This window comes from Nannizzia gypsea, genomic scaffold (genome assembly GCF_000150975.2).
Source record: "Nannizzia gypsea CBS 118893 supercont1.3 genomic scaffold, whole genome shotgun sequence".
NCBI lineage: Eukaryota > Fungi > Ascomycota > Eurotiomycetes > Onygenales > Arthrodermataceae > Nannizzia > Nannizzia gypsea.
The window spans coordinates 683,586-711,369 of NW_003345199.1; the positions used below are offsets into that span (position 1 = coordinate 683,586).

Below are 27,784 nucleotides of genomic sequence, written 5' to 3' on the forward strand. Positions count from 1 at the left end.
AAGTTTCCAATTGGGAAGAGTTTCTCCTTGTCTTCGCCCTCGCTGCGCTTCGAGATGGCTCTGACATACGCTGCCATGGCCCTGTTCAGACGCTCCATACCTAGGAAGCAAGTCGTTAGCATATCATTCTGGTAGTAAGTAGATAATGATAAAGACAGCCGGCCTACCTTCTTGCCTGAGGTTCATCTCCATCTCGAGCATCTTGAAGTCGTCCGAGACGTTGGTCTTGATCTCGCCCCCCATCCTCTCTCCTGCCCACTGCTTGAGACGGCCGAGTTTCTTGTTGACGTTCATGGTGATCCGGTATAGCGAGTGTCGTAGAGTAGAATAACAATATCAATAGCAGTGATAGCAGTGATAGCAGTAATAGCGAGAGTAGAAGAAGAAGAAGAGAAAAAAGAAGAGAAAGAATCAGAGCAGAAGAAGGGCTGCGTAATGAAGCAGAGCGAAAGTGGAACAAAAGTCAAACCAGCCTGCTGTCTCACCAAGAAGAAAAAGACGAAGAAGTCGAAGAAGATAAGAAATCAAGCCTGCTTTGCTTCTTCCGCTGCTGCTTCCGTTGCTGCTGCTTCACTGGTCTTTCTTTTCTTCCTGTGGCGACGGGAATAAGTAAATAAGTCAAGTGTTATGGAGCAGGCAAGAAGCAGGAATCCAGAGAACCAAGAGAGTCGACGGTGGACCAGCCAGCGCCTTTTCCTTTTTCCTCTGCTTAGTGTTAGTGACTGACTGACTCGCTTTGCTTCTCTGGCCGTTTTACTCGCTTCTCTCCTTCTGCTTCTTCCTGTCGTCTTCTTATAGACACCCGTAAGCGCGGTCCCATCTATCTAGACCCTCCATCTGTCGCTACCGTAACTTATTTAACTTCTCCTGCTGCGTATCCGTATATTTTCTTCTTCTGCTTCTTTTCTTCTTCCTCGCACCAAAGCTCGACCAACCAACCAACGTCGGCCTCACTTCAACCGCCGCCTCAAAACCACAGAAAAGCCTCCAACTTCACCTCGTCCACTCATCCATCCACTTGCTCTTCTCTTCTCTCTTCTCTCGTCTTTCTGTGACATCCATCCACATACCAGAGGACACGAACATGGAAAAACAGGATGCAAGGGCAGAAGATGTAGCGGGAGACGGCCAGGGGACGGCAGTGGTTGGTTGAGGGCTGTCTGTCTATCTGTCTGGATGAAACAGGAGAAGCCGCCAGGATGCAGCTAACCGCCCGCGTTGTCTTACAATACCTTCTCCCTCGCGATGCCAGACCTCCGCTGCCTCTGGAGTCCGTACGGAGTACTTATCGTTATGGCCAAGGTCTGGCCGCAGATGGAGATAGAGATGGAGATGGACCGCCGTGGCTCGACTCTAGGGATGGATACACACTAATTGCCTACTGGCTCAAAAGATGCAGTGATCATCAGAGGTTAAAGTGATGAAAAAAAAAAAAGAGAGAGATGAGAGGTTTGCGGGTCATTACTTTCTATTAGTTATACTGATGCTAATGTATAGGCTCATTAATACATTTTCCAAACGAGGCTTTTTCAAAGGAGTGAAAAGATAAGGGGGAAAAAAAGGGTGAACAAAAACCGAACCGTTGCCAGTCCAAAAAAAAAACAACCGAGAGAATCATGTTTGCCATTTGCCGGTCATAATAATATACCCCTTTCACACCCCGCCATTCCCATTAACCAACCACATAAAACAAACTCCATTCTCTAAGACGACTCGCCGAAAAAGGGGAAATGAAAGAAAAAAGTGCTTTACGACCTGGCACAGTGGTCGAGGCTGGTGTAGTCTGGCGGGAGCAGGACTTGACTATCCAGCCAGTCGGTGTCGTCTGGCAGTAAGGGTGGCCAGGAACCAGCAAGGCCGGTGTATGAATCGAACATTAACGGTGAGTCTGTTGGCGAGATGGACTGCTGGGAATACAGGGAGGGAACAGAAGTCGGACTTGGAGTGGGATGGGCGAAGGTGTCGGCGGGACTGTGTCCGGTAGTGTTGTTGGTGCTGCTATTTGTGGTGGTGGTGACGGTGGGGGGGTTCATGGGAGAGAAGTCGATGGGTTCGGCCATGTACTGGGCGAAGTTGATGTTCGAAGCGGAGTTTGGGTCGAGAGTGAGCATGGAGTGGACGCCATTGAGGGCGCTGGGGTCAAAGGAGTGAGATGCGGTCGTCTGCGGCATGCAGATACCACCGACAGGGGACGATGAGGTGACAGCAGCAGTGGAGGAAGGAGTTGTGGTTGGTGGACGAGAGAAATTTATATGCTGCTGCTGGTGATGATGATGATGATGGTGTTGCTGTTGTTGCTGTCTTGGATCCGAGGCAGCGGCTAACATGAGATCAAATTCGTTCCAGTTGATCGGACCCACGACCTGCGGCTAAGTGGTGGTGGTTGTTGTTGTTTCGGTCGATGTCACACTCGCCAAGAGTAGTCTGGACCTGCGGCTTTGAAGACGATGATGGTGATGACGATGATACGGCATTATTACTGTCCTGCACGGGACTGCTCATGCCGACAAGCGCGGCAAGATGTGGTGGCGGCCAGCATACCCTCGCATTGATACCACTTGGGACCATGACTTTACCCAACGACTTCCGCTCCATCAGCTCCCTCGCAAACTTGCCCGGTGTGACGCCAACGACCTTCTTGAAGACGCGGTGGAAGTGGCTGGGCGTCAGGCCGGCTTCTCCAGAGAGATCTGACAGGGTCGGCCGCTGCTTGTCTCCGCCAGCCAGGGCAGCCAGCGTCATGGTCTCGCACGCCCGCTGAGCAAGCCTGATGTGCGGATCTGTGGGCGCGCGCACGTCCTCTGGCTTACACCGCTTGCAGGGCCTGTATCCGGCCTTCTCAGCCAGGGTGGGAGTGTCGTAGAACTCGACGTTGGCACGGCGGGCGAGACGGGCAGGACAACGGGGACGGCAGTATATCTTGGTCGTCCGCACCCCGTATACGAAACCCGTGGCTGCGGCGTCTCTGTTAACGATTGCGCGCCACCGGGCAGAGGTCGAGGAGTAGTCGATCTTGTTGTTATCTGATTCGGCCGTCATTGTGGTGGTAGAGACGGCGAGTGTCTTGGATGATAAGAAGCGAATATAAAAGTAAAAGTGAGGGAGCGAGAAAGATCCTTAGGACTAGGACTTTATGCGAGACTTGGCTCTGCAAGAAGAGGAGGGGAGAGAAGAGATAAGGGAGAGAGAGAAGAGAGGGGGAAGGGGAGGAGGATCGAGATGTGGAAGGAGCCGGTGTTTCTATAGGAGCAGTCTTGTGTCTATATCCATCACTCTTGTATGTTTATAGGCGGTTATCTCTGCCTGAGTCTTGGGCCCTTCTTTTTTTCCTCGTGGCGGCTCTTTTCTTAGTCAGTCAGCACAGCAGATATGAAATAAGCAGTATTTTCTCGCTGCTTGGTTGACGTCGTCGTAGTCTTCGTCTGATTCTTCTGCTGCGTCTTGTCTCTGCGTCTGAATCTCGTATCTCTGCGTCTAGCTGCGTCTCGCCGTATGGTGAGTATGTGCGAGCGGCCGGCGACTTGGTTGTTATATAGCTCTTCGCTCTTTCGGGCGCGAGTGACGGAAGAGAGCGCAGGGCAAGGGCGCGGTCCCGTGATTGGCCAGTTTGGGAGCAAGACGGGGACGCTAGGCCGCTTGGGGAGTGGCCTCCTGCACGTGATGAGTAAAAACACGTGATGATGTCATGGTCATGTGACGTGATGGCGCCAAGGCCAGAGACGGTGCAAGAGCCGGAAGAGGAAAGTAGAAGGAGAAGGAGATAGTAGATAGAAGAGTAGAGAAGAGGACATAGAAGAGTAGATAGAAGAGTAGATGGTAGAAGAAGAGAGAGTAGACGGTAGATAGAGAGAGTGAGAGAGAGACTACGAGGAGACTGAAGTAGAAGTTTTATTTTATTCTTCCGTACATCATTATGAAAAAAAGACCCACGCCCAGCCCATTAACTCTAGTCCTTGGTCTTCTGGGTACCGCGCAGCAAACCGGTTCGGCGGGCGGCAATAAGACCGGCTTTTTGACCCTGTACGGCATATCGGGAGATGGTCGAGGCTTTACCGATGTGTTGATGGTTACCACCACCGTGAGGCTAGCAGGCAGTCAGCATAAAGTGCATAATAATAAAATATATGCACGGCCGTTGGGATACTTACATGGTCGACTGGGTTCATGGCAACACCACGGGTCTTGGGCCACGAGTTGCGCTTGGCAGCGAACTTGTGCTTAGCACGAGAAGCCTCTGCACAACCACAATAGTTAGTATCACCTCTATCAACTCAATTGGACACAAAAAACATGGCATAAAAAGCCGGATGTGAAAAGAAAAAGAGAGGGAGACGTACTCAGGAGAGGCTTGTCTGTACGGCCACCACCGGCAACAATTCCAACCATTCCTCTGACTCTGCTCTTGACGACCTTCTTGGCTCCACTGGGCATCTTGATGCGTGTCTTGCCCTCCTCAGGGTTGTGTCCGATGACAGTAACGTAGTTTCCAGACGTCCTGCCGAGCGCACCTCTGTCACCAACCTTCTCCTCCACGTTCGTCACGACGGTACCTTCGGGCACGGAGCCGAGAGGGAGGATGTTGCCGATGTTGAGGGAAGCGTGCTTGCCAGCGTAGATGAACTGGCCGGTGTACATGCCTTCGTTGGCAATGAAGGTCTCGGTCACTTCCTTGAACTTGTATGGGTGGCGGAAAGAGACCTGGGCCAGGGGAGCTCCTCGGCCGCTGTCGTGGATGATCTTCTTCACGACACCGCGGGTGTAGCCATGGCGTTCAGCATAGTCGAGGGTTCGGAACTGAGCTGGGGCCTTGTTGAGACGGGTGCGAGCCGCTGTTCACATAAGGTCACTACATTAGCATTCTTCTTCGTCTTCTCTCTCAATTCTTCAGCTTCCCCATGCGCTATTCGTGCGTCCGTCGAGTCTGTCGTCCTCCTCCCCTTTCTGCTAAAGATGGAAAATATGTGCTGGAGGTCAACGTACTGAAGATAGATCCACGACCCTTCCTCTGATTGCGGATCACGCGACCCATGATTACTGCAGAGACGGTTAGCTGGTGTCTTCTCGGTGCTCTGTCTTCTCAGTGAATCTCTGGCGTCAACGTCAAAGGAGCGAGGCGGTGGTCGTACCTTATCGCGAAGTTGTCGGCTTGGTCGTGGAAAAGTTGGACTTCGAGATGCAAAAAATGTTCGCTAGTTGTGTGGTTGCTTCGTTGTGGGAGTCGCTAAGCTAGCCGCTTTTGGGTTGCTGACTAAGCTCGGCAACCTTCGAACTTTTTTTTTGTTTTCTTTTCCCAACGTCAACATCAGAACATCCCGAACATCAAAGCATCAGAGCATCAAAGCCACCGACAGGCTAAGACGACGGACGGCGATGGGCGGCGGACGAGGTGAAGGCGACGGGCTCGAGGGCGACGACGAGGGCCGAGAGAGGCGATGATCGATAGACTGCCAAGTGCAGCGAGTGACTCACGTTGCCACCAAGTTCTTCTCGGAGTCCGCGGACGATGGCTCGCTTGGACGTACAGAGACTCCCCCGAACAGCCATATCTCTTCATGCAGGATGAACGCCTCATAGACGATGTCCCTATAGCTACCGGTCTGGCCTCTTGTTCGGCTCTTGATAGCCTCGGATCTGTTTATCGCGGCTGCCGGGTGTTCTAAGGCCGCTCTTACCACTTGGTCTACTATTGTTCCAAGCATACGTTCATCTGCAGTGACTATGACGTTTACTACAGTGTATTTCTTGTGTTGTTCTTGCTATTGACTCTTTTGGCACAGTGAAGTGACTTCTGTCCGCTTTGTTGTCTCTCATGAGCAGGACTATAGACGTGAATAGAATGTTTTGGTGAATAGCTGGATTCAAGTTGGACTCTTTCACTGCTTAGCAGGACATGTTACATATATTTAGAAGATGATCAGAAGAGCCCCTTTTTTTACTCTCTCTCTTTCTCTCTTTCTCCTGGTTAACCGTTCTTCTCTGTCCTACTTTGGCCCTATCTCATACTATCTACCGTCTACAGCTACGAAGAAAACCAATCTATTTACCATACACACCACATATCAGCATATGAACTGCTTCAGGGCACTTGACCTGGCTCGAGACTCGCTGATACGTTGAGCAGGCGACTCGAGGCTGAAGCTTTTTTCTGCTTACCTACGACCCAAAGCTAGCTGTCTGGTTGGCATCTTATTTTATCTTATCTCTGCCAAAGGCGTGCTCCCGTCCATCAAATACTTCTTTGAACCAACAACAACCAAAACCTACACCACCGCCTCAGCCATCTGCAACTGCATCGCCAGGCTTCGATTCTGCGCGCAGACTTCGCTATGTCGGATTCCGACTCTTCTTCGTCCTTGTCCTCGGTCGTTTCGACGGCTGACGAGTCCATCGCGGAATCCGTCAACCGCAGCGCGGGAATCACCAAATATTTCAAAAAGGCTGCGAAACCGGCTGCACCTCCACCACCATCTCCAAAACGGCCTCCGTCGCCTCCTCATGAATATGTCCTTGCTGATAATCCTAATATTGCCGTGAGTTATTATTTTATTCCTTCTTCGCATTGTACGGAACTGTAGATATTTTCTATATATATCGTTGAGGCAAGAGCGTGACGCGCCTGCTTATAGTGCTTTGACGCGAAAACTCATAGCTAACATTTCCGCTCCTTAGTTCCTGGTGATGTTTCGCTCGAGATTCACTGATGTCTTCCCCAAGTCGCTACCGCATTACGGACCGCAGGATATAGAAAAGGGCGTAGTTGAGCCCACGCCGGGTGACCAGGTCGAGCGGCTGCTTTGTGCCCTGCTCAGTCTAGTACTTAACCGGAAGAAAGACGTCGAGTACGATCTCCTTACTCCATTTTACAATTCTATTGATGCCGGTGCTCTGGGAAGATGCGCGAGCTTTGGTTATAGTGAATGCGCGCTACTTAAATTACAGCCTGCTAACTCGGTTTTTGGTCTCGTATAGGAGAGGTCACTACCAGCGCGCCCTCGAGGAAGCTATACAAATACATCAGTCGCAGTGGCCAAAGGCATGGCAGGGGAAGAGTCCTCTTGCAAATGGAGGTGGATATATGACGATGACTCCGGAGGAAAGGGTAAGGCACATCAATGGGATCGAATCCGTCCTACACATGGGCATTTATTGATAACCTCCTTACCAGATCCAATTGCTTTCGACATTGACCCTTTGGGCCCTCTCCTCCTCCGAATCCATCCAGGCGAAGCTCAAAGAATGCTACAAACAATCCAGACACGAGGGTGATAAGAACCAACCATTGTCCGTCCAGCCTTGGGGATCAGATACTCTTAAGAGGCGATACTGGCTCATCGAAGGCTTGGACGACACACACTTCCGACTCTACCGAGAAAGCAACCCAGCACTGAAGACAAATACCTGGTGGAGTGTTGCTGGCACAATACCAGAACTACGAACTGTCGCTGAATCTCTAGCAACGGAGAAGTCCCGAGCATCTCGAGAGTTAAGCCAGAAAATACTCAACAGCATCCCACGGTTTGAGAACTCAGAAGAAGTAAGCCGCAGCCTGAATGATGCCCTTTCTCTCTCGTTATATTGTCTAGTTCTAACAACTATTTTAAGAAACGCAAACGACGGGACTACCGAATCGCACGGAAAGCTGCATTTGCCCGGCCTGAACCTGGCTTCTCTCTCTACGAGGGTCGCACTCGCGGGAAGAGAATTAAGTACACATTCTCTGATGACGACGATTTCTCATCGGGGGCCTACCCGTCCAGAAGGTCTACCCGCAATCAGTCACGCGCTTCATCGCCCCGAGAGAATGCTGGTCCTACCTTCACTGCTTCTGGCCGCCAGGTCAAGTCTAGAGTAGGTGGCATTTACGGTCAGACGGTCCTTGGCAAACGGTCACTCGATGTTACTGACGACGAGCCATCGAACAACCCTGCGGGCGGGGAAGATGGTGCGCAATATGGCAGGTCTCGGAGAAGCAGACGTGACCTCCAAACCAATGGATGGGACGGCCTAACTCCCAGTGACGAAGATAATAACACAGAAGGAGACGATGAGGCCTCGAGCGGGAACGAGTGGGACGAGGATGCTGCCGACGACGAAGACGAGGACGAAGCTGGACTAAGCGACGCAGACTCATTTACAGCAGATCTACAACTGGACAGAAACAGAAGTTTGATTGTCAAACTGAAATATGGTAAAGAGAATGCGGCTAAGACACCTCAACCAGTGCCTGAGCAGGCTGGATCGTTAAAGCAAGAACCGCTGCACAATGGCAATCCTCCTATGACAATGCCAACAGAGACGCCTATAAATGGCTCTATCATCAATGCGCCCAGTGAGCCAGCAAAGGAGCGCCCTATAGCTGTTGAGATGCCGCCCAAGCCAGAATTCAAGAAGGACAGCCCTGCCTTACCACCAGCTACTTATACCCCTACTATCCCTGAAAAGCAAGAGACCCAAGTCCAACCACCTTCATATAACGGAGTTGTCTAATATTAGCCATAGCACTCTGTTTTAACACCTGGGTTTGTTCTAATACAACCTGCTTGCCTAGTTAATATCTCTACTATGATCAACTATTTAACTAGGCAACATTTATGTTCAAAAAATAATTGTTATTTACCATACATATGGAAGGAAGTAAGGCAGACTATTCTAGCCATTATCCTTACCTGACTCTACTGCACTCTCTGTGTAGATGGCGTCTGTTTCATCTAGTGTTATGCATAATATTACACTTAATTATTTGTGCTCGCCCTTTGTCTACATAAAAGAATATTGTATCGACTTATAATGCTGCTGCAGCTAAGCAAATATATGTATCAACATGGTATCCCAACCAGGTAACGCCTAACATCCAATCCATAGCTAAAACCAAAAGTAGAGACTGTTACTTTACAATCGCAGCTCCGGCATCTTCCCGTTCGTCAACTTGAACCATAGCTGGCGTAAAGTCAGGCCGGTTGCTCTCCCGCTAGCCCGAGCTCCGCGAGTCCAATGCCGCCATCCAGACAGCGCAAGCGTCCATAATGTCCCTTGCAGGAGAGGTAATATCATCTATACCAGTGAGCATGAGTCGGTTTACGTCTTCTAACGGCGAACATCATATGAAAAAGGCATATCCATACCTGATCTCTAAGTGTAATCCAAGCAACATGCTGCCAGCTCGTAGCCTTTGAGATACTCGCAAGATAGCTCTGTTGAAATCGCAGGTCTGGAATAGGAGGTAGCGCCGGGCGTTTTCGTCTCTCTTCTATGATTGCCCGTTCTGGATTCACGACATCCGTAGAGATGCTTGCAGTGTCCGAGTCGAGTCCGTCAAGGCCGTCAAGATGGTGTTGAGCTGTCGGTCCAAACCCATGGGATCGCTGACCGTATATCGATGCAGCTTGGATGTTATCCGCTATCCGCGCCGAGACGTCTTCCATTGTATCTTCGGCTCGTGTTATATCGGCGCTCCGGAGCGTGATGGACGTAGAAGTAAGCTGCCTGCCTGTTCGTTTATTCGGCGTTGTTGATACCAGAACGAACTTGCGTCGGAGTTTCTGCTGGCGGTTTTTGGCGTGTTTGTCATGTTTGCTTTTTCCAACCTTTTCTCGCAGGATTAACACTAGGAAAACACTAAGCACATCCTCCTCGTCCCCCACTATATAATCACTAGAGACATCCCGCCGAACAATCCTCCGACTCTTCCTCAGGACAAACTACTTTCCGATTTTCTTCACGATGGCTGCTGCTCAGGGTTACCCGCTTCTCTGTCTCGAGAACCCCCTCTTGGGTTTGTCTGCCTCTCAATTGTTGTTGCTGGAGTTGCTGCTAACAGTGTGGTTCTAGATATCCAGGGAGAGGGGTACGTGCATCTACGAAGAGTGGAAGTCCCCCTTGCGGTCGATTCGTCATTGTTAACTTATATATCCTCTTGGTAGAGACCAGTCGACTCTTGATAAGTATGAAGTCAAGGCAAACGATGCCATTCTCGCTGAGGAGAAGCACATGGGCCTCTACGAGGACTTGATGCAGAACCACAACGCAAAGCTCATCCCTGGAGGAGCTGCTCAGAACACTGCTCGTGGAGCTCAGGTATGAACCTTTTCAACGTTCTAAGACAGTGGGATGGTCTCTTAAATGGCATTGTGAAGCTTATTCTTGTGCTATAGTATATCCTCCCTGAGAACTCCGTCCTCTACATTGGCTGTGTTGGCAAAGACAAGTATGCCGATATCCTCCGAGAATCCTGCGCAAAGGCTGGTCTCCGAGTCGAGTACCGTGTAGATGATGTCCAGCCTACCGGTCGATGCGGTGTCATCATCACTGGTCACAACAGATGCTTGGTTACCCACTTGGCTGCTGCCAACGAGTACAAGCTTGACCACCTTAAGCAGCCCCAGATCTGGGACCTCGTTGAAAAGGCTCAGTTCTACTTCGTCGGTGGCTACCATCTGACTGTCTGTGTCCCAGCTATTCTTGCCCTCGCCGAGGAGGCTGCTTCTAAGAACAAGGTACTTATCTCTCGCTCGGATTCTTCCCGAAAGGGGTAATGGAGAGCTATAGAACTAATATGTAACCTAGACCTTCATGCTCTCCCTTTCCGCTCCATTCATCCCAGCTTTCTTCAAGGACCAGCTTGCTCAGGTTCTCCCATACACCGACTTCATCGTCGGAAATGAGACCGAGGCCCTCTCCTTCGCTAAGTCCCAGGACTGGAACACTGAGGAACTTGCTGAAATTGCTGAAAAGATGGCCAAGCTTCCAAAGACCAACAGCAAGCGTGCCAGAACCGTCATTATCACCCACGGAACTGAACCAACTATTTCTGCCGTCTCCGACACTGATGGTGCAGTCAACATTACTAAGACCCCTATCCGCAAGATCCTCAAGGAAGAAATCTGCGACACTAACGGAGCTGGGTAAGCTGTTGTCCTATGTGTCTTGAGATCATTTTAGCTAACGCTCTAAAAGTGATGCCTTCGCCGGTGGTTTCTGTGCCGGTGTCGTCCAGGGAAAGACTGTTCCCGAGTGTGTTGAGATGGGACACTGGCTCGCCAACTTGAGCATTCGCGAACTGGGTCCATCGTAAGTTACCTACTCTTAGAAAACGGCTTTGGATGTGATCATCTACTAAACATGGCAAATAGTTACCCATTCCCAAAACAAACCTTCACCCAATAAATTAATCACCCACTTTGCATTCGCCTAGGCTCAACCCTGTGCACCGAAACAAACGGGTATCAGGTTTCTTTAGAAAAGAATAGTGTAATTTCATAACTGGGTCCTACTAACTTGGATCAACTCCCTTCATTTGCTCCAGTCACAAGCAAACCGAACCATACATACCCCCTTTCGACTAAATACCTACCAACTACCTACATGACTCAACAGCTACGAGGCTGAGCTTAACCAGGCCCCCTTATGAGGGTAGAACCAGGCTTTGATGATAAGCTGAGGACAACTTTGATGATATTGCTATGAGAGAAAAAAACGTAGAATAAGAATTAGTTACAGACACGTTTTCAACAACGAATGGAATATACATGAGATCAGTTGACTTCATTATTGTGCATGGGCTCATCATTGAAATTGAATTGCAATCTTCGATCGAAACATGGCAAGAAATATTTTTTGGGGGAAATAAAGGGCATTTAGCATTGAAAGTGATATCTGGATGATAGAAGATCAGAGCATCACTCGGGAGAGGAAGAGAAGGAAGGCTTCCAAGTCCACTTATTTCCCACTTTGAATCCATTTTGAGGCATGTGTCAACTGGGCAAGGATGCAGAGTAATCCTCTACAATGAAGGATTGAAGGGTAGTACCGCACAAAGCAGTTGTTACTTTCCTAATTCCTCCCGAAGATATATCCTTCCTGATGATTCAAGTACCGACTGAGTAGCTCATTGCTTTCTCGGAAGTGAGACGATATGCAAAGCCAACAATCGCGGGTAGACGTTTGTCTAATGTCCCTGACAATCATGAGGTGTATCGCAAGTGCATTTCATGTTAAGCCTTGTAGAAAGGTATTTCAATGGGGTTTTGTGGCTGCAAAGGGAGTGAGCCAGGCCATATAGTTATCATCCTCCTTGTCCGTGTTGTCGTGTTTGCTCGCCAATGACTCCAGTATAATTTAGGGCTAGTTCGCGGTTTCCTCCATATAGCATACCGCCGGAAAATGAAGATGAGCCGAATAGCTGACGCGGTTGATATTGGCCAAAACTGGTGACATACTCGCTCGGCTGGCCACCAAAGGGAGTTGCGCCAATATGGCTGATTGCGTTACTAAGGCGTGGGGTCTGCAGGTGTGAAAGGCTGCTAGAAAACTCATCCGTGGAGCAGGATAGAGAAGAGTTTGGTTGTTGAAATGCCGGTGAACCATAAGAACTAGGGAAGGGGGGGACATTATTCCCACCAACTGGTAGTACCTGAGGGGAAGCGCTAGGTATGGCAGTAGAGGGACGGCTGGTTGGAGACATCGCCTCACCCGGCTGCGGTGCAAACGCGGTGTTCATGATACTTGGAAGCGGTGGACCAGGAGAATAAGACTGGAAATGATATGATCCTTGGGCTCCTGGGATTGCGCTTTCGAACCCTTGACGGACAATGCTCCGGCGGTGGTTCGAATCGACAGTGGCATAGTATGATGGTGCGTTATCGCCGTCAGTTAAACTCTCGGCAGGCTCTGACTCGACCAGGTTATCGACCATTCGATGCATTGAGACCGAGCCTGATATAGATGCACCGTCCTCCAAAGCACTCGAAGAAGGCGCTGGCTTCTGTATTTCATCTCGGTCAATGCTAGTGGAAGAAAGAGTATGGCCATGACCACGGGGTTGGCTGCGAGAGCTTGAAAACTGCGGAAGACCTTCCTCCTTGTAAACGAACAGCCTTGCATCCTCCTTATTTACCATGGCTATCGGAATTCTCTCATTGCGTTCGAGGTCAAGGCCATCAATCACGAACTGACGGATTCGAAACAACATCTCTATATCATTAGACGTTGCTTTTTCAGTATGTTGTTGTCTACGTTTCGTCGCTCCGGGAGGTCCATAGCGTCGCATGGTATTGGGATGAGCAAATGGTTTGAACCCAAGGGTATTCTCATCTTCTTCAAGGAGGTATTCAACATCAGGCAAGTTGATAATGTCGAAGGTGGAGGTGAGGAGGGTCAACGTATTGGCATAACTCTTCCAAAGCTCCTTTACCTGTATGCACAGTGGACTATCTTTAGTTTCAGGGGCAGATACCAATACCGAGCTATTGACAAGCAACCAGCTGCTATAGTGACGTAAAGCTGGAAGAATTGAGTGTGCGACCGAGGTGACTTTGTCCGCAGAACATTCGAGTTCGGCTAGGAAAACCTGAAGAAGGGTGAAAAAAAACTTGACATTCAACCTTCGTAGGAACACTTGAGCACTGGTGTCCTTTGCATGAGTTTCGGAGGCGATATTGATGAGGGCAAATTTCTCCAAAAGGGGCCGCTCAAGAACGTTCTCTTTCAAATCAACAGTGACCTGGCGCATTATCTCATTCTCACGTTCTTCATGTTCAGGAGAGTCCCCCTGATAGCATTGGGCATGTAGGAATAAGAAGGCACCGACCAATACTGCCTGGGGATCATTGGCTATTGCTGATAATTCCGCCTTTTTCTTCCCCACTAGGATCTTCTTGAATTCTTTGGTGAGGTTCTTATGGGCATTAGGATGCGGCTCTTGTGCGGAAAGGGCTCGGTACAAGTAATATACCGCATCCAAATGCTGCTCTTCAGCAAGCGCAATGACGGCAAATTGATTGAACGGGTTTCCAGAGTTCGGATTCACCAGAGAGGCCATCAGATAGTTCTTTGTAGCGCGCTCCCAGTTCTTCTTCTGCTGATCCACTAGCTCAGTTTGATAGTAACGTCCGAGATCTCCAAGCCTGATAAGCGTAGCATGGCACGATGAAAGCATCACACTCTTTAGCTGAGAGTCCAGAGCACCGGCAGGGTCCCGGGAGTCCTCCTTTTCAAATGTATACCCCTTCCTTCTCGCAACTTCTTCGAATTGTGGGATATGATAGGCCTTAAAATCGTCCAGGAGGTGGTAGATGTATTTCTCGTAGAACTCCTGGCTGGACTTGATAAACTTGGAGTATCGGTTGATAAGTTTGCGCTTCTCAACAGGTCGCTTTTTGCCCCTTTTCTCATCTTCTTGGATATTTGACAGCCACTTCCGAAACCGGCCATTGATTTCCAGATGCGCATCCCAAAGACCGCCTTCAAGTTTCAGCGCATCCATCGGATTGCGAGCCTCCACTCCATCGGGGCGTCTAACGGCTCCACCATCGTTATGGGCGTCTCTAAAATTCCTTCTCCCTTCCGTGAAGATCTGGAAGATAGAAATCTGGCCTGAAACTCGGGTTTCTGCCAATAGCCGCTCAACTTCAGCAAATGTCGGCTCTTTCTCCTTCAGGGCGCAAATCAGCTTTGTCTTGCACCGTTCGAAGGTTTCCTCTGCGTTCAAATGACCGGCTCCATTGTGAATCACCGACGTGGCCATCCTTCAGCCGCCTCAGTTGGACAGAACAAGCGTAACGGCACGCCGAGCGCTCTGGAGTCAGGTTACCCCAGGTCGTTAGGCGGTCGAATTCGGGTGTGCTGAAGCCTGCGCGATGCGTTTCGGAGGGGGCGGAGGGCATAAGTTGGAACAACGACGGTGACGGCACCCACAGAGATTTTCCTGCTAGAAGTCCATCTGAGATCACAGGTGTCCTAGGCTACTTGGCCACAGACTCGCCAGTCTGTGATACCAAATAGTGAAGGAGGATAAAAAAGATTCCTTTCGGCCTCGAAAATGCGACCACTTTTTTTGGTGACTATTTTTTGTATCACGTGATGCGGCCTGGACGCCGGAGGATACTTTCGCTGGTTGAGACTATCGTTTGATATTGATTTATTGATCTTTGGGACAAATCTTATATTTTGGAAAAGGCCAGCATTGGTACGTGTGCGTATATAAAATGGCTACGGATATTGTTATGTCCTTGACAGTTAGATATTTATGCCTCCAAATAGAAAAGTACACCCTCACAAACGTCCCTTGAGGGCACCAAATCCGTTAGCATTCAACAACCTGTCAGACTCTGCCCTCTGAGCCTTGATCTTAGCCATAGTGGAATCCTTCCTTTGTCTGTTCTCACGCTTGCCCATTTGCTGGAGATGGACCTCGTCTGGGCCATCAGCGATTCTAAGCGTGCGGATGTTTGCCCACATACTGGCAAGGGGTGTATCCTGGCACACTCCCATAGCACCGTGAGCCTGCACAGCACGATCAATAACAGAGAGAGCTACCTGAGGTGCAAGGACCTTTGCCTCAGCTATCTCCTTGAGTGCAGCCTTGGCGTCAGCGCTGTCGATGCGAGCAGCAGCGTTAAGAACAATCAGACGAGCAGAGTCAATCTCAAGGCGTGATCTGGCAATCCATTCAAGGATGACACCGTGAGAAGAGAGCGGAGTGCCGAATGGCTTCTTATTTTCGTCGTTGGCACGAGCAATCATCCACTCCAGGGCTCGTTCAGCTGCGCCAAGTGCACGCATAGCATGATGGATACGTCCGGGTCCCAGACGGCCTTGGATGATTTCGAAGCCACGGCCTTCTCCTAGGATAATGTTGGAGACAGGTACACGGACATTCTTGAAAGAAACCTGTCCATGGCCGTGAGGAGCATCATCAAAGCCATAGACATGCAGCATTCTGTGGATGGTGACACCTGGGGTTCCGGCAGGAACTAGAATGACCGACTGCTGCTTGTATGGATCTGTGTTGTTGGGATCGGTCTTTCCCATAACAAGATACAGCTTGCATCTTGGATCACCGACACCAGAGGACCACCATTTCTGTAAAGAAAATTAGTCAATGTTGGTGTACAGATTTCCGTATACATAGAGTTGGCCGCCTACCTCTCCGTTCAGGACATATTCATTGCCCTCACGCCGGATGTTAAGTCGGATATTTGTAGCATCACTCGATGCAATATCTGGCTCGGTCATCAAGAAACCAGAGCGTATCTTTCCTTCTAGCAGAGGGTCGAGCCATTCTCTCTTTTGAGCCTCGTTTCCATACTTGGCCAAAACCTCCATGTTACCAGTATCAGGAGCAGCATTATTTGTAGCCTAGATAAATATCACATCTCCACATTAGACACTTACAGCGCATCAAACAAATTATATGGGGAAATATTGTCGTACCTCACTGGCAACTCGGCTCTTTCCGAGCAGCTCTGCCATCAATCCATATTCCACGTTGGTGAAGCCAGCACCCTCCTTGAAGTGGTTTTTTGGCAAGAACATATTCCATAGACCGAGTTTCTTCGCTTTATCCTTAAGCTCCTCTATGACTGGGGGATGCTTGGTGAATCTAGCCTGGCCTTCGCCCAGCTGAGCCTGGAAGAGGGTGTCTCTGGGGATACATTCTTTCTCAACGAATTCTTCAACCTAAGATCCCCCACAAGTTAGCAAACGGTCCCTATATATAATAAGATGCCTAGGAGGGACTCTTACAATGTCCAGGGTCTTTCTGGCGCGCTCGCTGACGAACGGCTGGATGAGAGAAGGGATTCTGGTGGAGGCCGCCATTGTACAATCGTTCGTCTGAAAGTAAATAAACCAAAGCTAGAGTCCTACACCTTGGTCATCAAGATCCTAAAAATAAGTTCCTTATATATATATATATATATATTCATCGCGGAGAAAAGTGGTAAGAGGAGAAGTCCTGCTCAAGCTCGGCTCCCGGGTCGATGTTCGTTTTCGCTGTAAACAGGTTGGGCGGAGTTGCCGATGGAGCTCTCCACGAGCCGAGGCTTAATTTTCAGCGCGACAAGGGGAACGTCAGGAGAGTATACAAGAGCTGCATATACATATTCGATCATACGATATCAGACATATACATCTATTAATTCTACGCTCATCTTACAAGGTAGTACTGACAATCGCAGACTAGCTTCTATATAGCTCCTAGCTGAGTATACCGGACCTTTGGCCTCAACCTCGGGCTCGGTTACTTAAGATGAGGAAATATATCATAGCTCTATAACAGTTATAGCTAGAAACAGGCGCCCATATCCCCAAGGTTGAACTAGAAGGGGCGATTTAAAAACGGATAGCTGGGCCAGCCATCGGTAGCTGACAAGGTTTGTTGTGATCTTGCCGATTTGATGCCTTGAAGGCAACAGCTTTATGGGCTTCCAGTCAGCTTGTATGGATGACTAGTACGAAGATAAGTAGTACCCGGAATAAACGCAAAGTGCAAACAGTTGAACATTGTAGTGTTGGTGACGAAACGTAATTGATCAGAAGGGCCTCTCGCGAACCTTTAGAAAAGTAAATGGCTGTACTCCGACGGCCATATGTGGTGTTGGACAGCAGATGCCAAGTCATCCTTAACTTCCGCAGTGGAAGTTTTGCAGAATCGTCATCCAAACCCAGATAGGAATCGTCGGTCAGGGCTGACATCCTCATGTGGCCTCAGCTTTGCATGGGAATCGGTGAAACGGTATTGGTGCGTACGATGCAAATGAAAATTACCCAAAGTATTTGGATGAAAGATATCCATTAGCCATCTATAAGACTCCCTTTGTACTGATAACTTCGCCTTCCTTCCCAGCGACTTTAGAAGTGGCCTCTCTAATAGCTACAGCCAAAGCTTTGAACGCAGCTTCCGCACGGTGGTGATCGTTTTCTCCCTTGAGCACGTCAACATGCAGAGTAACACCCGCTGTATGGGCAAAGCTCTGTAGACCATGGGGAATCATTTGGCTAGTAAGGTTGCCAATCTTTGCATCCTTGAAGTCAAATACGCCGACAAAGAAAGGGCGAGATGAAATATCAATGACAGCCCGTGCAAGAGCTTCATCTAGCGGGGCGTAGGCACTGCCAAATCGCTTGATACCCTTCCGGTCACCTAACGCCTTTGACAGAGCCTCTCCCAGAGCAAGGAAGGTATCCTCTGTTGTGTGATGGTCGTCGACTATTGCTATAGTTAGCACGCAGCCAGGCAACAGTAACCAACAAATACATCAAGTTACTCACTTGCTAGGTCACCAACGGTGCGGATTCGTAGACTCCATCCACCATGCTTAGCCAATGCATGAAGCATATGGTCTAGAAATCCAACTCCAGTCCATATCCAGATATGCTGTGATGCGGAGAATTGGCAAGCATGGTGCTCTTCCTTCTGATCGGGGATGCTCGATGACTCAAAGGCTTTGTGGCTGTTGGGTAGCACATCGAGTGGCCCGCCATCTATACACAGCGATATCTGCGTCTTGGTCTCTTTCGTGAATCTCTCCACATACGAACTGCGTAGGGCTGCCATGACTCTTAAGATATGGTACTGATATGAAATAATCTATCAACCAATTAACCGAGTAGATATATGCCAAGCCGTTATAGAGGACTATTTCTTCCCCAGACAAACTGTGGCAACCAAAAATTCCTAGTGCTGCAAGGATCGATTGCAAGCCTTCAAGTTCTTCGTGCTTTTTCTTCCTTTCCTTTTATGCGAAAGTTGAAGGTGGGCAGTTTGATGGTCACGTGTAAGTTGAATAAGCTAAATTTGGGCCAATGAAAGGCGCCAAATATCAAATTCAGCTCTGATTCATGATATCTAGCGAAAGCGGATAGATACAGTTCATAGAATAGATGGTGTTAGTGAAGAGGGATATGATAAAAATTCTCCTTCATAAGAGATGAACTATATGAGGAGTCCAAATAATCCGAGGGACATGCATCTTGTTTTGAAGCAATGACCGGTTCATTTAACGCCAACATAACACATAATTACAGAGGAAAGCGGCATAACAGAAAAAGGCATAAAGGTAGGCTGGGAACTACTAATACAATGGAATCGTTTAACGGCAATGGCAGGTCGTGAGAAAGGTAAGAGAAAGATGGTCCCGTCATCCAAATTAGACAGGTCCGCTATCCGCAGTGCCATCATCGTCAACAGCATTCTCAGTGCTCATCTTGTCGTAAGATTTCTTCCCTAGAGCCTTAGCAAAAAGCATCTGTGGTCGCCCAGCACTACCAGGTAAATAAGTGTCAGTACATATGCCATAACGAGAAGCATGAGCGGTTTTGACCGTGGACTTACTTCTTGAACTTCTTCCCCTTCAAGTTGCTCAGCTTCTTAGTGCAAGGACTCATAATACCATCTGATGGAGAGATAAAATGGCCAGATTGTCTGGTATGCGAATTAGCATGGGGTTGAGATACAGAGATCGTCAGCTAGGAGAACATCTAGAATACTTACTGTGAGTCACCCTCCATCTTCTCCTTGAGCACTTGTCTGTGGTATTCCATAGATTTGGTGGTGGCAGCTTTCAAGTCTGCTTCGCCCTCCTCAACAGGAGAGCTCTGCATGGCAAGATGGGTATTTGTAGGCCGGTCAGAAAGCGGCTGCTTAGAAGGGCTGCTGATGGATGCCATGATGATATGATAGCCTGGTGGTTTGGTTTCTTGAAGTGTTGGGGTATAGAGATGTATCGAGTACGGAGTATTATCGGTTTGAGGGAAATGTGTGTGTAGAGTGCGAGTATATGGCTGTAGAGCGAGGTTGTTTGTTTATCTCTGGAAAGACGCTTGCTTTATATATCGTATCCGTCAGCAACTATGCGTGATCTTCTTTGTTTACATCCACGGGACGTAAGAAAAGTTTTTCCACTTCGTTCTTTGCCTGAGGCAAAAAAGCATGTTAAACGACAACGGAGCAGGGAAGGATAGTGTAGTTTCTTTTCGCATGGAACCCGTGGAACCTGGATCAACTTTCGCATGGGGGATGGAGAGCCGTAGAACTGGTTACTTCTCTTATAGACTCACCTTTATTGGTTTTCTCTTTGCTTTTTTGACGGCTCTTTTGACAATTCTGCAAGTAATGCTTTACTTGTCGGTACTGTTTAACTGGCTCTGGAGTGAGTATGACGGTGAAGGATTCGTCTATTTTACTGAGGATTTTTATGTTGACGTTTTGCGGATAAGGTTGATAGGCGATAGTTTCCATGGCAACAGCCTTAAAAGCTGACCCAGCACGAACACGTAAGGCATAAAAGTCTAAACCTGGTCAATATCAAGGGGAGGCTCAGGGAGTCTAGATGGAGATTCGAAGATAATAAGATAATAGATGATACTATATGCCTTTGAAAAGATATATACGTTATGCTATCAAGAAGGATATAAGTAAAAATACATGCATCGTCTCTCCTTTGTGGATAAAAAAGGGACATAAAATACAATCGTCTTCTTGCTTCCAATAGTCATAAGGTGCTAGATGTCATAAATATCAGACTTGAAGAAATGGATAAAGTTGATTTCAAAGAACAATCGTGTTCGGTGTAATATAATCGACGATTGGTTGACGGGTTAAGTGAACGAATCGACTTCTGCCTGTTCAGCGTCTGATTCAGACTCGTGCTTCACCTCCACGCTCTTAACGGGGCGTTGCCTCAAGCTAAGGTCAGGATCACTCCCAGACGCAGGGCTACTAGTCGCGGAAGCAATGAGACCACTACGTGGTTCGGGTTCAGGAGAGAAAAGGCGTTTCCCGGTTCGATTTCGATCTGGCGTCGTGGCCCTAGAAGTTGGAGTAGGCGGGGAATATGTAAAGGTTGGATTCTCGCCTTCATAATCTGTTTGCTCTGAGGGACTGCGGAGATGTCGTGAGCGGCTGTGGTGCAAGCGGTGCTCATCTGTTTCACTCCTGCTCAGTAATGAGCCCATCCTGCTCATTGGCGGAGGGCTAGGGCTTGCAGATGGCGCTGGTGAGTCGTAAGCGACTGACGAAGAGCGAAAGCTGCGTGTGCGAGAGACTATGTTGCGTGGAAATTCAAAGTAAGGCGTGCCAGAGCTGCGGGAGAATAAGACTAGACCGAAACAAACGAGGACGAAAATGCTTTGGATGACGGCAACTCGTTTCTGAAATACGAGCTCGTCTGCAAGAACGCCTAGTTGGGCAGCAATTGAATATACTTCCCGGTGGTATTGTTGGCGCTGTTGCTCAAATTCTATGAAGACAGAGTGCCAAAGATGGTCATATTGTTGGCGGAACTCCTTCAATTCCTGCAGAACGGTAGAGTTAAGGTTCTCCAGAAAGGTAGATGTTTTCGCCAGCTGGCGTTTTTCGACTTTGTTAAAGGCATCACGGAGGATGCGAGATTGCTCTTCGATATAAAGGAGAGAAAGCGTGGAGTTTGTCTCAAGCATTTGCAAGCGCTTGTTGACTGATTTAAAGAAAGATTCTTGGGTCGATGGGTTGGGTGGTGGCGAGGAAGGGGGTGGAGTGTATGGCGCAGAGTTCATCTTAGCTGGCTCGGTATGCGACCCATTAGCCGTGACAGATGACCCTGTAGAGCTGCGGCGAGTCTCTTCTCTATCAGAAGCTGTAGATGCACGAGTTGAAGAGACGGAACGTATCTGCTCTAGGGTATTGATAGAGGTAATGGAACCGCTGGCAGGAGCAGCAGTCTCATCTTTCACGCGAGTAGCCATCACAGGCTGGCTTTCGGCATGAACAGCGCGTTCTTTGATGGCACACATCTTACCGGATACCAGTCCAAGTAAGATGCTCTCCGTCTCGTTTCTCTCCACGAAACATCTGAGCTCATTAAGCTCATGATCGGATAAATTGGACAGAGGAACCATCTGGTCGTCAATGTCCAGCGTAGGAATAGGGGCCTTCTCATGCACAACCACATCAGCCTGTTCCTGTTGTTGTTGCTGCTGCTCTGCCTCTTCCTGTGCATTTGCATCTTCCTCCTCATCTGCTCTCGCAGCTTCACCATCATTCTTATATTCCTCCATCATAGTCGTTCCATGCACTCTGACCAAACTGACTGGGCAATAGAATTCGTTCCCGTAATGAGACAAGAACTCGATCTTCAGATATCTCGCCCATATAAACGGATTCTCTACTGCAAAAGCCTGCACTTGCCTAGCATTGGCAGCCTCGTAGGTGCCCAACACCCTCCATTTGTCAGCCTTGATCGGATACCTGTCAGAAACACTGACTCTAAAAGACCGGAAGATGGAGCTGAAGAATTCATAGTTGGCCAACACCACTGTATCAACGAGTATATCATCGCATAACTCCATAATGAGGAATTTATCCTTGGCTCTGCACTCATTCAACATGTAGCTGTCTTTATTCTCGTTAAGCACAGCGGAAGAACCCGTGCATTGGCGGTTTGTTTTCAGGACTGTAGCGGCGCAGTCAAAAGATGCATAGTTGAAGCGTTCCTTGCATGTTGTTCCTGCATGTTTCCGCCGACCAATCCCCTTCCGCGGCATGTTCTCTGCATCCTGGCCGTCGAGCTCAAAGACCGGCTGGGAAGGGTTCTTGCCTTCCTTGCCTCCAATAGCACCACCGCGCGTAGCAACAGCATCCATATTATCCGCTGGAGCTTTTCCGCCGTCTTTCCTCTCCCACGAAGCAATCCCGGATTCGTCTGTAGAAAAGCCGCCAAATTCAAGATCAATTTCCGAGTCTTCTCCCAGTCCATCCAGCGGATCATTGATCTGCGATGACCGCGTATGCCGTCTTCGAGCTTGCTGTCCCTTATCCTGTCGATGCCTCCTCATGGTTTCAGCCGATTGTCCTGCCTTCGCAAGATTTTGATTCTTCCATTCTTCAAACGAGAGGAAGTTCGAAGTATCTAGCGGAGACTCAACGTCTGCATCATCCCCGCTACCACTACTCCTACTCTCTCCCGACTTTGAAGAACCAGCAGCAACCGTACCGCGAACCGGTACTATCACTGAGCCCGGAGAATCTCTCGCATCGGCATGTACACCACCCGCAGAACCAGTCATAGGCGGCCCCTCACCCCCCGCCGTAGCGGAAGAAGCTGTTGTTGCAGCAGCATTCCACCTAGTCTCCAAACATATCGGATACCGAATATATTCTGCTCCCAAGTCACCGCTCACATGCTCACAGATGGTATTCGACTTATCCACGGCCATCAACCGCGATGAATCCGCCACTGATTCCGCCGCCGCAGGGCCGGGAGCAGAACATACTGCCAAAAACGCCAGGAAGGCCGACGTTATTCGGTCCTGGCGCGAGCGTTTCCGCCAATGTGGCGAAAGTTGTCTGTTCATCGCGTCGGGCCGTGTCGTATAGTCTGAGGACAGCCTGCTCTCCTCTGTAGGTATGGGAAGTCGAGCTTCCTCCGTAAGGAACGTATGAATATAGATTCGTATATGGATGTATATCTGTGTGCCGAGGGAAGTTCGGGTATTCTCTTCGCTTTGTGCCTAAGAATCATGCCTGATAGATGGATACCGCCAGTCATGCGTTCGTTAGCCTGCCATCCTGCATCTGTCCAGCGCATACTGCTCCGTCATCCCGCATATACGTAAAGACATGGCTCACCTTCAATCCACTAACGCCATCGTGTTCAGCATTGACTTGTCCGGCTCTCGGGTTGTAGTGGCGATAGCAGAGAAAGCTCGAACATGACAGCTAGCCAGATAGACCGATAGATGTTCAGGAGAAGGAGAAAAATTCAGTTGACGTTGACCCCTGTGCCGTCCTTGTGCCGTGCGTGCCTGTGCCGGGCCTGTCTAGTTTGATCTGTTGGCCATAGACGTAAGGCGGATTTGGTCGTGCGTTTCCCGTGTTAGCTGTTGGCTTGAACCCCCGAACTGAACTGTCGGTGTGAGAAAAGAAATATATCGACGGGAACAATCAGCTGCATGCACTGAGGGAGTGACTGGTTGATGCCTGTCCTTGCATATCTGGCCTGATGATGCCGCATCGGTTGGTTGGCGGGCGAAAGTGAAAATAAGCTTGCTCGGAGCCGCGATTGCTAATAATAGGACATCGAACCGTGGTTGATACCAAAATCGACGTTTACGAGCGTTGAACTACGTGAACTACGTTGACTACGTTGACTACGAAGAGAAGAGATGGGAGACAAGTATTATCCTGGCATGGAAAGATCTTTCATTCAATCAATCAACCAATCAATCAATCTTATTTTATCGGCCTTCCCATCCATCCATCCGTCCATCCAAACCGGCCATCCGAACCGACCAAAGGCGAAGCACCAACCAAGTAAACTAAGCCATCCAGATATTCGCCAAAGAAAACACAAAAAACACCCACGTATCCTATCCTCATCTTGCTTCCCAACAGATCTAAGATAGATAGTACATTTGCTTCGCCACCGTCGTCTTCCTCTTTTTCTTTTCTTTTTCCGTAGAACAGAAGCAGAACAGAGACGCAAATTAAACAGAGTAGAGTAGGAAATGGAAATAGAACGATTTTGTTGTGCTCACAGGAAAGGGGTGGGGGTAGTATTGTTTCTTTTTGGGTGGATGATATTAGCGGTGCATGTTCATATGGATGTAAGGACTGATGGATAAGGAGTGACAAAATAAATAAAAAAGACCAAGGATTAAAAAGAACCAAAGATGATGAAAGTTGATTTTTTTTTCTCTTTCTTTCTTTTCCATGGTTTGCTTGCTTGATGTTAACAACCTCCTGCAAAGCAAAGCCTAGTTGAGTTCCCTTCCACTTCTTCACTGGCCCATCTACACTCCTCCGAAGAGAAGGACAGTAGGGGGAGAAGAAGTGGCTGCCGGCACAAAGTCGAATGCGCCGACACGAACCTTCGTCTTTTTCTTTCTCACATGTAGAGAGAGGGTGTGGTGTGGGGGGTATGAGTGCGGATATGGGTATGAGAACGCAGAAACTTGCTGCGAAAGCCGACCCAGGAGAACCGTCATGTCCCCCTCTCAAGATGACTTGCGTCGAGGACCTGAGTATGAGATATGTAATATAATAAAAAAATAACGGAAAAAAGGAAAGATGGTAGCGATGTGCAAAGTGTTCGTGGGATGGACAAGAGTTGAGAGAAATTATATAGAGGCGTGAAAGGGAAGAAATGATCTGCAATAGAAAAACAGGAATCGGGAGAAGAAGAAACGAAGAAGTTTGTCAACAAACGCCGCAAGGAAAAACGTAGTAGTGGTATATCCCCCTTTCGAGAAAAAAGAAAACAAAGTCTTTCAATGTTCAACACCGCTTCGAAAGGGGAAGGAGCTTGAAGTTGTGCTCCACCAGGCCGACCCATATTCTGTTGGTAACAATAACAAGGCAAGTTATATAGTACAGAGGTTTATTGTTGGTGGCGATGATCCAAGTTGAGTTCCGTTCCGTCAATGTGGAGTTCGGTTCGACGGACGGTGATCGCCGTGATGATTCGGTCCTGCGACGCTCGGGTCGGGAAAAAGTTGGGGGTATTCAAAGTCGAGAGGTATATCAAACGCACCGCAGCGAAGTCGACAGGGCAAATAGATAACAGGTAATAAGAAATGCAGACCAGACCGTTGAGTTATAGATGTAAGCGTGTAAGGTTGAAATAGAGCTGAGAAGAGGCAAAATAAGATAACAAGGCTCGCTAAAAACTCCGATAGGATCCCCAAGGTAAAAGAAACAGGTATAAATATATTATCAGGTTGTAGAATTGAAGTGTCGTTGAGTCATCTTGAGAGGGTTCGGCGTCAGGTATATAGTGGTTGCAGTATATGTTTGTTTGTCGTGAGATGGGGGAAAAGAGTTGAGAAAAAGCGAAGGGAGATAAGGGAAAGCAACTGGGCTTTCCAGGAGGAAAAAGACTACGGGTGTAGATCCTGCCACCCGCCGACGAAGTCGAATTCATCATCAATGGCTGCTGGGGAATAATTAGGAATGTGGGGGTAGTGTTGAACTCTCTTCGGTTTGATCGTCTGGTCCTTGTCGCGACGCCAGTCCTTGCTGAGCATGTATGGCTGGATGGGTAGTTGCTGGTGGCTGTTGTGTCCTCGACTGTCCTTTGACTGGAACTTCTTCTTGGTCCAGGTACCATGGTCGTACTGTGGTTCCTTGCGCCAGCTGGTAGCTTTGGACTTGGGGGTTGAAGCAGCACGGTAGTCCTTTTCAGGGGAATGGTTCATGCGCTTCTTGCCGAGGGCAGCCCACTTGTCCATAATTGCGTTCTTGGAGGGAGAATGACGAGCCTGTGGGACAGGGGTGTTGGTGCTCTCCCCAAGGATGCTGCGAGGCTTGGATGGCGTGATGGGAGTAACTGCAATGTTCTTCTTCTCGTCCTTGACAATTGGAATAGGCTGAACATTGAGCATGGACGATGGTTCCTCAATTTCGGACAGGCCAAGACCAGCAATGTCGGGGGTGTTGCTTTCCTTGCTCCAGGTACGGGAGTTCTGGGCTTGGCGGTTGCGTAGACGGGCCTCCTCGAGCTCGGACTCCTCCTCATCCCAAAGGTCACTCCAGCTCTTCGACACTTGGTCGGAGTTGCCCTTGCCAAAGACAAGAGACATGGATGGAATGGGGCGAGCTGCCGAAGTAGGCAGAGACTCGCTGATGGGAGCCGGGCGAGGAGCGTTGCGCAAAGCGGACTGGCGGGCCTTCATTGACTTGAAGGAGGCACCGAAGCCCGAATCCAGAGTAGAACCAATGGATGGCGAGACAGCGTGAGTCGAGTACCACGAAGTACCGTCCACCTCGGAGGCAGGGAAGAGATCCTCGCTGTAGCTCTCGGTGTCTGGAATGATGGAGAGACGACGAGTGCCTTGCTGAGGAGAGATCTGAAGAGCTTTTGCCCATGGGAAGGAGTCTCCCTGGGTGACCTGGGGCGTCTGGATGGAAGGGGTGCGAAGAGGCTCACGGTAAGCACTGGCAGCAACGACGTCACGGTCCTCGGTGCAGAAGTCGTCGAGAGACTCATCATCGGTGGTGAAAGTGACGGCACGCATGATGGACTCTCTCAGACCATCAAGCGATCTCTTCTCTGGGTTGAGAGCAAGCGAGTGTCTGAGCACCTCAAACGTATCCTGAGACATGTTTGGAAAGATATCGAAGAGCGACTGTCGGTCACGGGAGTAGTCTGCGAAGAGGATGTCTGACTCCGTGGGCGTGACAAAGGGGTTCTTTGCAAAGAGGATGTTGAGCAGACAGATACCAATGGACCAAATGTCGGCTTTGGCAGGGGAGTAGCCAGCCGCGGTGGGCTCGTACTGCTCCGGAGCCATGTAACGGTCACTGCCGACACAAGCTTCAAAAGACCAGGGGCTGCTCGTGGCCAGGCCAAAGTCACCAAGTTTCATCGAGCCATCTTGGCAAAGGAAGATGTTTTCTGGCTTGATGTCTCTGTGGTAGAGGCCCTTGGAGTGCATGAAGTCGACACCATCGATGAGCTGGAGCATGAAGTCACGTACGTGTTCAGTCTCGAGTGGCCCACGATTGTTGCGGATGGCCTCGTACAAGTCACCCATGGAGCAGTACTCGAGAACCAAGAAAACGTGCGACTGAGTCTCGAAGGAGCTGACGAGGTTGACGAGGTTCGGGTGCTGTCCGAGTTTCATGTGGCACTGCATCTCCTCTGAGCGGTCGTCAACGGAGAGGGGAGAAGACGAGTCCGCCGACGATGGCTTGGTGAGACACTTAATGGCTACCTGCTCTCCAGTGAGGGTGTCATTTGCAAGGAAGACCATGCCAAAGGATCCATGGTTAAGCGGAGCAACCGTCTGGAAACGTCCGTCGAGGAGTTTCCCCTGGATAAACTTGTCCCGCAAGCTTTCCATGTTAAGTAGCTGGACTTTGTGGTGAGGGGAAAACCGACGGAAGTAAGAGCCCAAGAAGCACTGGCCCTATGACCAAACAAACGCAGCAAAAGAAAGCAGAAAGGAAAGGAAAGAGAAAAGCAAGGACAAGAGTGGTGTGTGTCGTTGATCAGGCTGTCATATAAATGTTGATTTGAGAAGAGGAGAC

General features: G+C 49.2%; 12 protein-coding genes across 12 annotated transcripts in view; 2 read left to right on the forward strand and 10 right to left on the reverse strand.

The window, feature by feature from the left end:
• MGYG_03682 (hypothetical protein) overlaps positions 1 to 294 on the reverse strand; it is a gene marked incomplete at both ends in the record, with an annotated part of 1,563 nt that extends 1,269 nt beyond the window's left edge. Inside the window, 2 exons of the mRNA XM_003173459.1 lie at positions 70 to 100; positions 168 to 294. Of these exons, the coding sequence (XP_003173507.1) occupies positions 70 to 100; positions 168 to 294 (158 nt within the window). The remainder of the gene's footprint in view (positions 1 to 69; positions 101 to 167) is intronic.
• Positions 295 to 1,748: 1,454 nt separating this feature from the next.
• Positions 1,749 to 3,039, reverse strand: MGYG_03683 (regulatory protein ada; the record flags this gene model as incomplete). Its single annotated transcript, XM_003173460.1, has 2 exons — positions 1,749 to 2,320; positions 2,361 to 3,039. 2 exons carry the CDS (start codon positions 3,037 to 3,039, stop codon positions 1,749 to 1,751), a joined length of 1,251 nt encoding a protein of 416 aa, XP_003173508.1.
• Positions 3,040 to 3,946: 907 nt separating this feature from the next.
• On the reverse strand, positions 3,947 to 5,029 carry MGYG_03684 (60S ribosomal protein L2; the record flags this gene model as incomplete). Its single annotated transcript, XM_003173461.1, has 4 exons — positions 3,947 to 4,084; positions 4,149 to 4,234; positions 4,338 to 4,829; positions 4,981 to 5,029. 4 exons carry the CDS (start codon positions 5,027 to 5,029, stop codon positions 3,947 to 3,949), a joined length of 765 nt encoding a protein of 254 aa, XP_003173509.1.
• A 1,297-nt stretch (positions 5,030 to 6,326) lies between these two features.
• On the forward strand, positions 6,327 to 8,487 carry MGYG_03685 (hypothetical protein; the record flags this gene model as incomplete). The annotated part of the gene is made up of 5 exons (XM_003173462.1): positions 6,327 to 6,530; positions 6,670 to 6,839; positions 6,970 to 7,099; positions 7,166 to 7,534; positions 7,603 to 8,487. The coding sequence occupies 5 exons, from the start codon at positions 6,327 to 6,329 to the stop codon at positions 8,485 to 8,487; spliced, it is 1,758 nt and encodes a 585-aa protein (XP_003173510.1).
• Positions 8,488 to 8,889: 402 nt separating this feature from the next.
• On the reverse strand, positions 8,890 to 9,422 carry MGYG_03686 (hypothetical protein; the record flags this gene model as incomplete). Its single annotated transcript, XM_003173463.1, has 2 exons — positions 8,890 to 9,051; positions 9,123 to 9,422. 2 exons carry the CDS (start codon positions 9,420 to 9,422, stop codon positions 8,890 to 8,892), a joined length of 462 nt encoding a protein of 153 aa, XP_003173511.1.
• Positions 9,423 to 9,720: 298 nt separating this feature from the next.
• MGYG_03687 (adenosine kinase) lies at positions 9,721 to 11,163 on the forward strand (the record flags this gene model as incomplete). The annotated part of the gene is made up of 7 exons (XM_003173464.1): positions 9,721 to 9,772; positions 9,829 to 9,844; positions 9,921 to 10,074; positions 10,152 to 10,493; positions 10,564 to 10,901; positions 10,954 to 11,067; positions 11,130 to 11,163. The coding sequence occupies 7 exons, from the start codon at positions 9,721 to 9,723 to the stop codon at positions 11,161 to 11,163; spliced, it is 1,050 nt and encodes a 349-aa protein (XP_003173512.1).
• Positions 11,164 to 12,061: 898 nt separating this feature from the next.
• Positions 12,062 to 14,521, reverse strand: MGYG_03688 (hypothetical protein; the record flags this gene model as incomplete). The annotated part of the gene is made up of 1 exon (XM_003173465.1): positions 12,062 to 14,521. One exon carries the CDS (start codon positions 14,519 to 14,521, stop codon positions 12,062 to 12,064), a length of 2,460 nt encoding a protein of 819 aa, XP_003173513.1.
• Positions 14,522 to 15,048: 527 nt separating this feature from the next.
• MGYG_03689 (acyl-CoA dehydrogenase member 11) lies at positions 15,049 to 16,596 on the reverse strand (the record flags this gene model as incomplete). Its single annotated transcript, XM_003173466.1, has 4 exons — positions 15,049 to 15,858; positions 15,922 to 16,134; positions 16,210 to 16,455; positions 16,522 to 16,596. The coding sequence occupies 4 exons, from the start codon at positions 16,594 to 16,596 to the stop codon at positions 15,049 to 15,051; spliced, it is 1,344 nt and encodes a 447-aa protein (XP_003173514.1).
• Positions 16,597 to 17,579: 983 nt separating this feature from the next.
• On the reverse strand, positions 17,580 to 18,334 carry MGYG_03690 (imidazoleglycerol-phosphate dehydratase; the record flags this gene model as incomplete). The annotated part of the gene is made up of 2 exons (XM_003173467.1): positions 17,580 to 17,986; positions 18,049 to 18,334. 2 exons carry the CDS (start codon positions 18,332 to 18,334, stop codon positions 17,580 to 17,582), a joined length of 693 nt encoding a protein of 230 aa, XP_003173515.1.
• A 592-nt stretch (positions 18,335 to 18,926) lies between these two features.
• MGYG_03691 (hypothetical protein) lies at positions 18,927 to 19,446 on the reverse strand (the record flags this gene model as incomplete). The annotated part of the gene is made up of 3 exons (XM_003173468.1): positions 18,927 to 19,041; positions 19,112 to 19,201; positions 19,271 to 19,446. 3 exons carry the CDS (start codon positions 19,444 to 19,446, stop codon positions 18,927 to 18,929), a joined length of 381 nt encoding a protein of 126 aa, XP_003173516.1.
• A 930-nt stretch (positions 19,447 to 20,376) lies between these two features.
• MGYG_03692 (Sad1/UNC domain-containing protein) lies at positions 20,377 to 23,109 on the reverse strand (the record flags this gene model as incomplete). The annotated part of the gene is made up of 1 exon (XM_003173469.1): positions 20,377 to 23,109. One exon carries the CDS (start codon positions 23,107 to 23,109, stop codon positions 20,377 to 20,379), a length of 2,733 nt encoding a protein of 910 aa, XP_003173517.1.
• A 2,523-nt stretch (positions 23,110 to 25,632) lies between these two features.
• On the reverse strand, positions 25,633 to 27,597 carry MGYG_03693 (serine/threonine protein kinase; the record flags this gene model as incomplete). The annotated part of the gene is made up of 1 exon (XM_003173470.1): positions 25,633 to 27,597. One exon carries the CDS (start codon positions 27,595 to 27,597, stop codon positions 25,633 to 25,635), a length of 1,965 nt encoding a protein of 654 aa, XP_003173518.1.
• Positions 27,598 to 27,784: the final 187 nt, after the last annotated feature.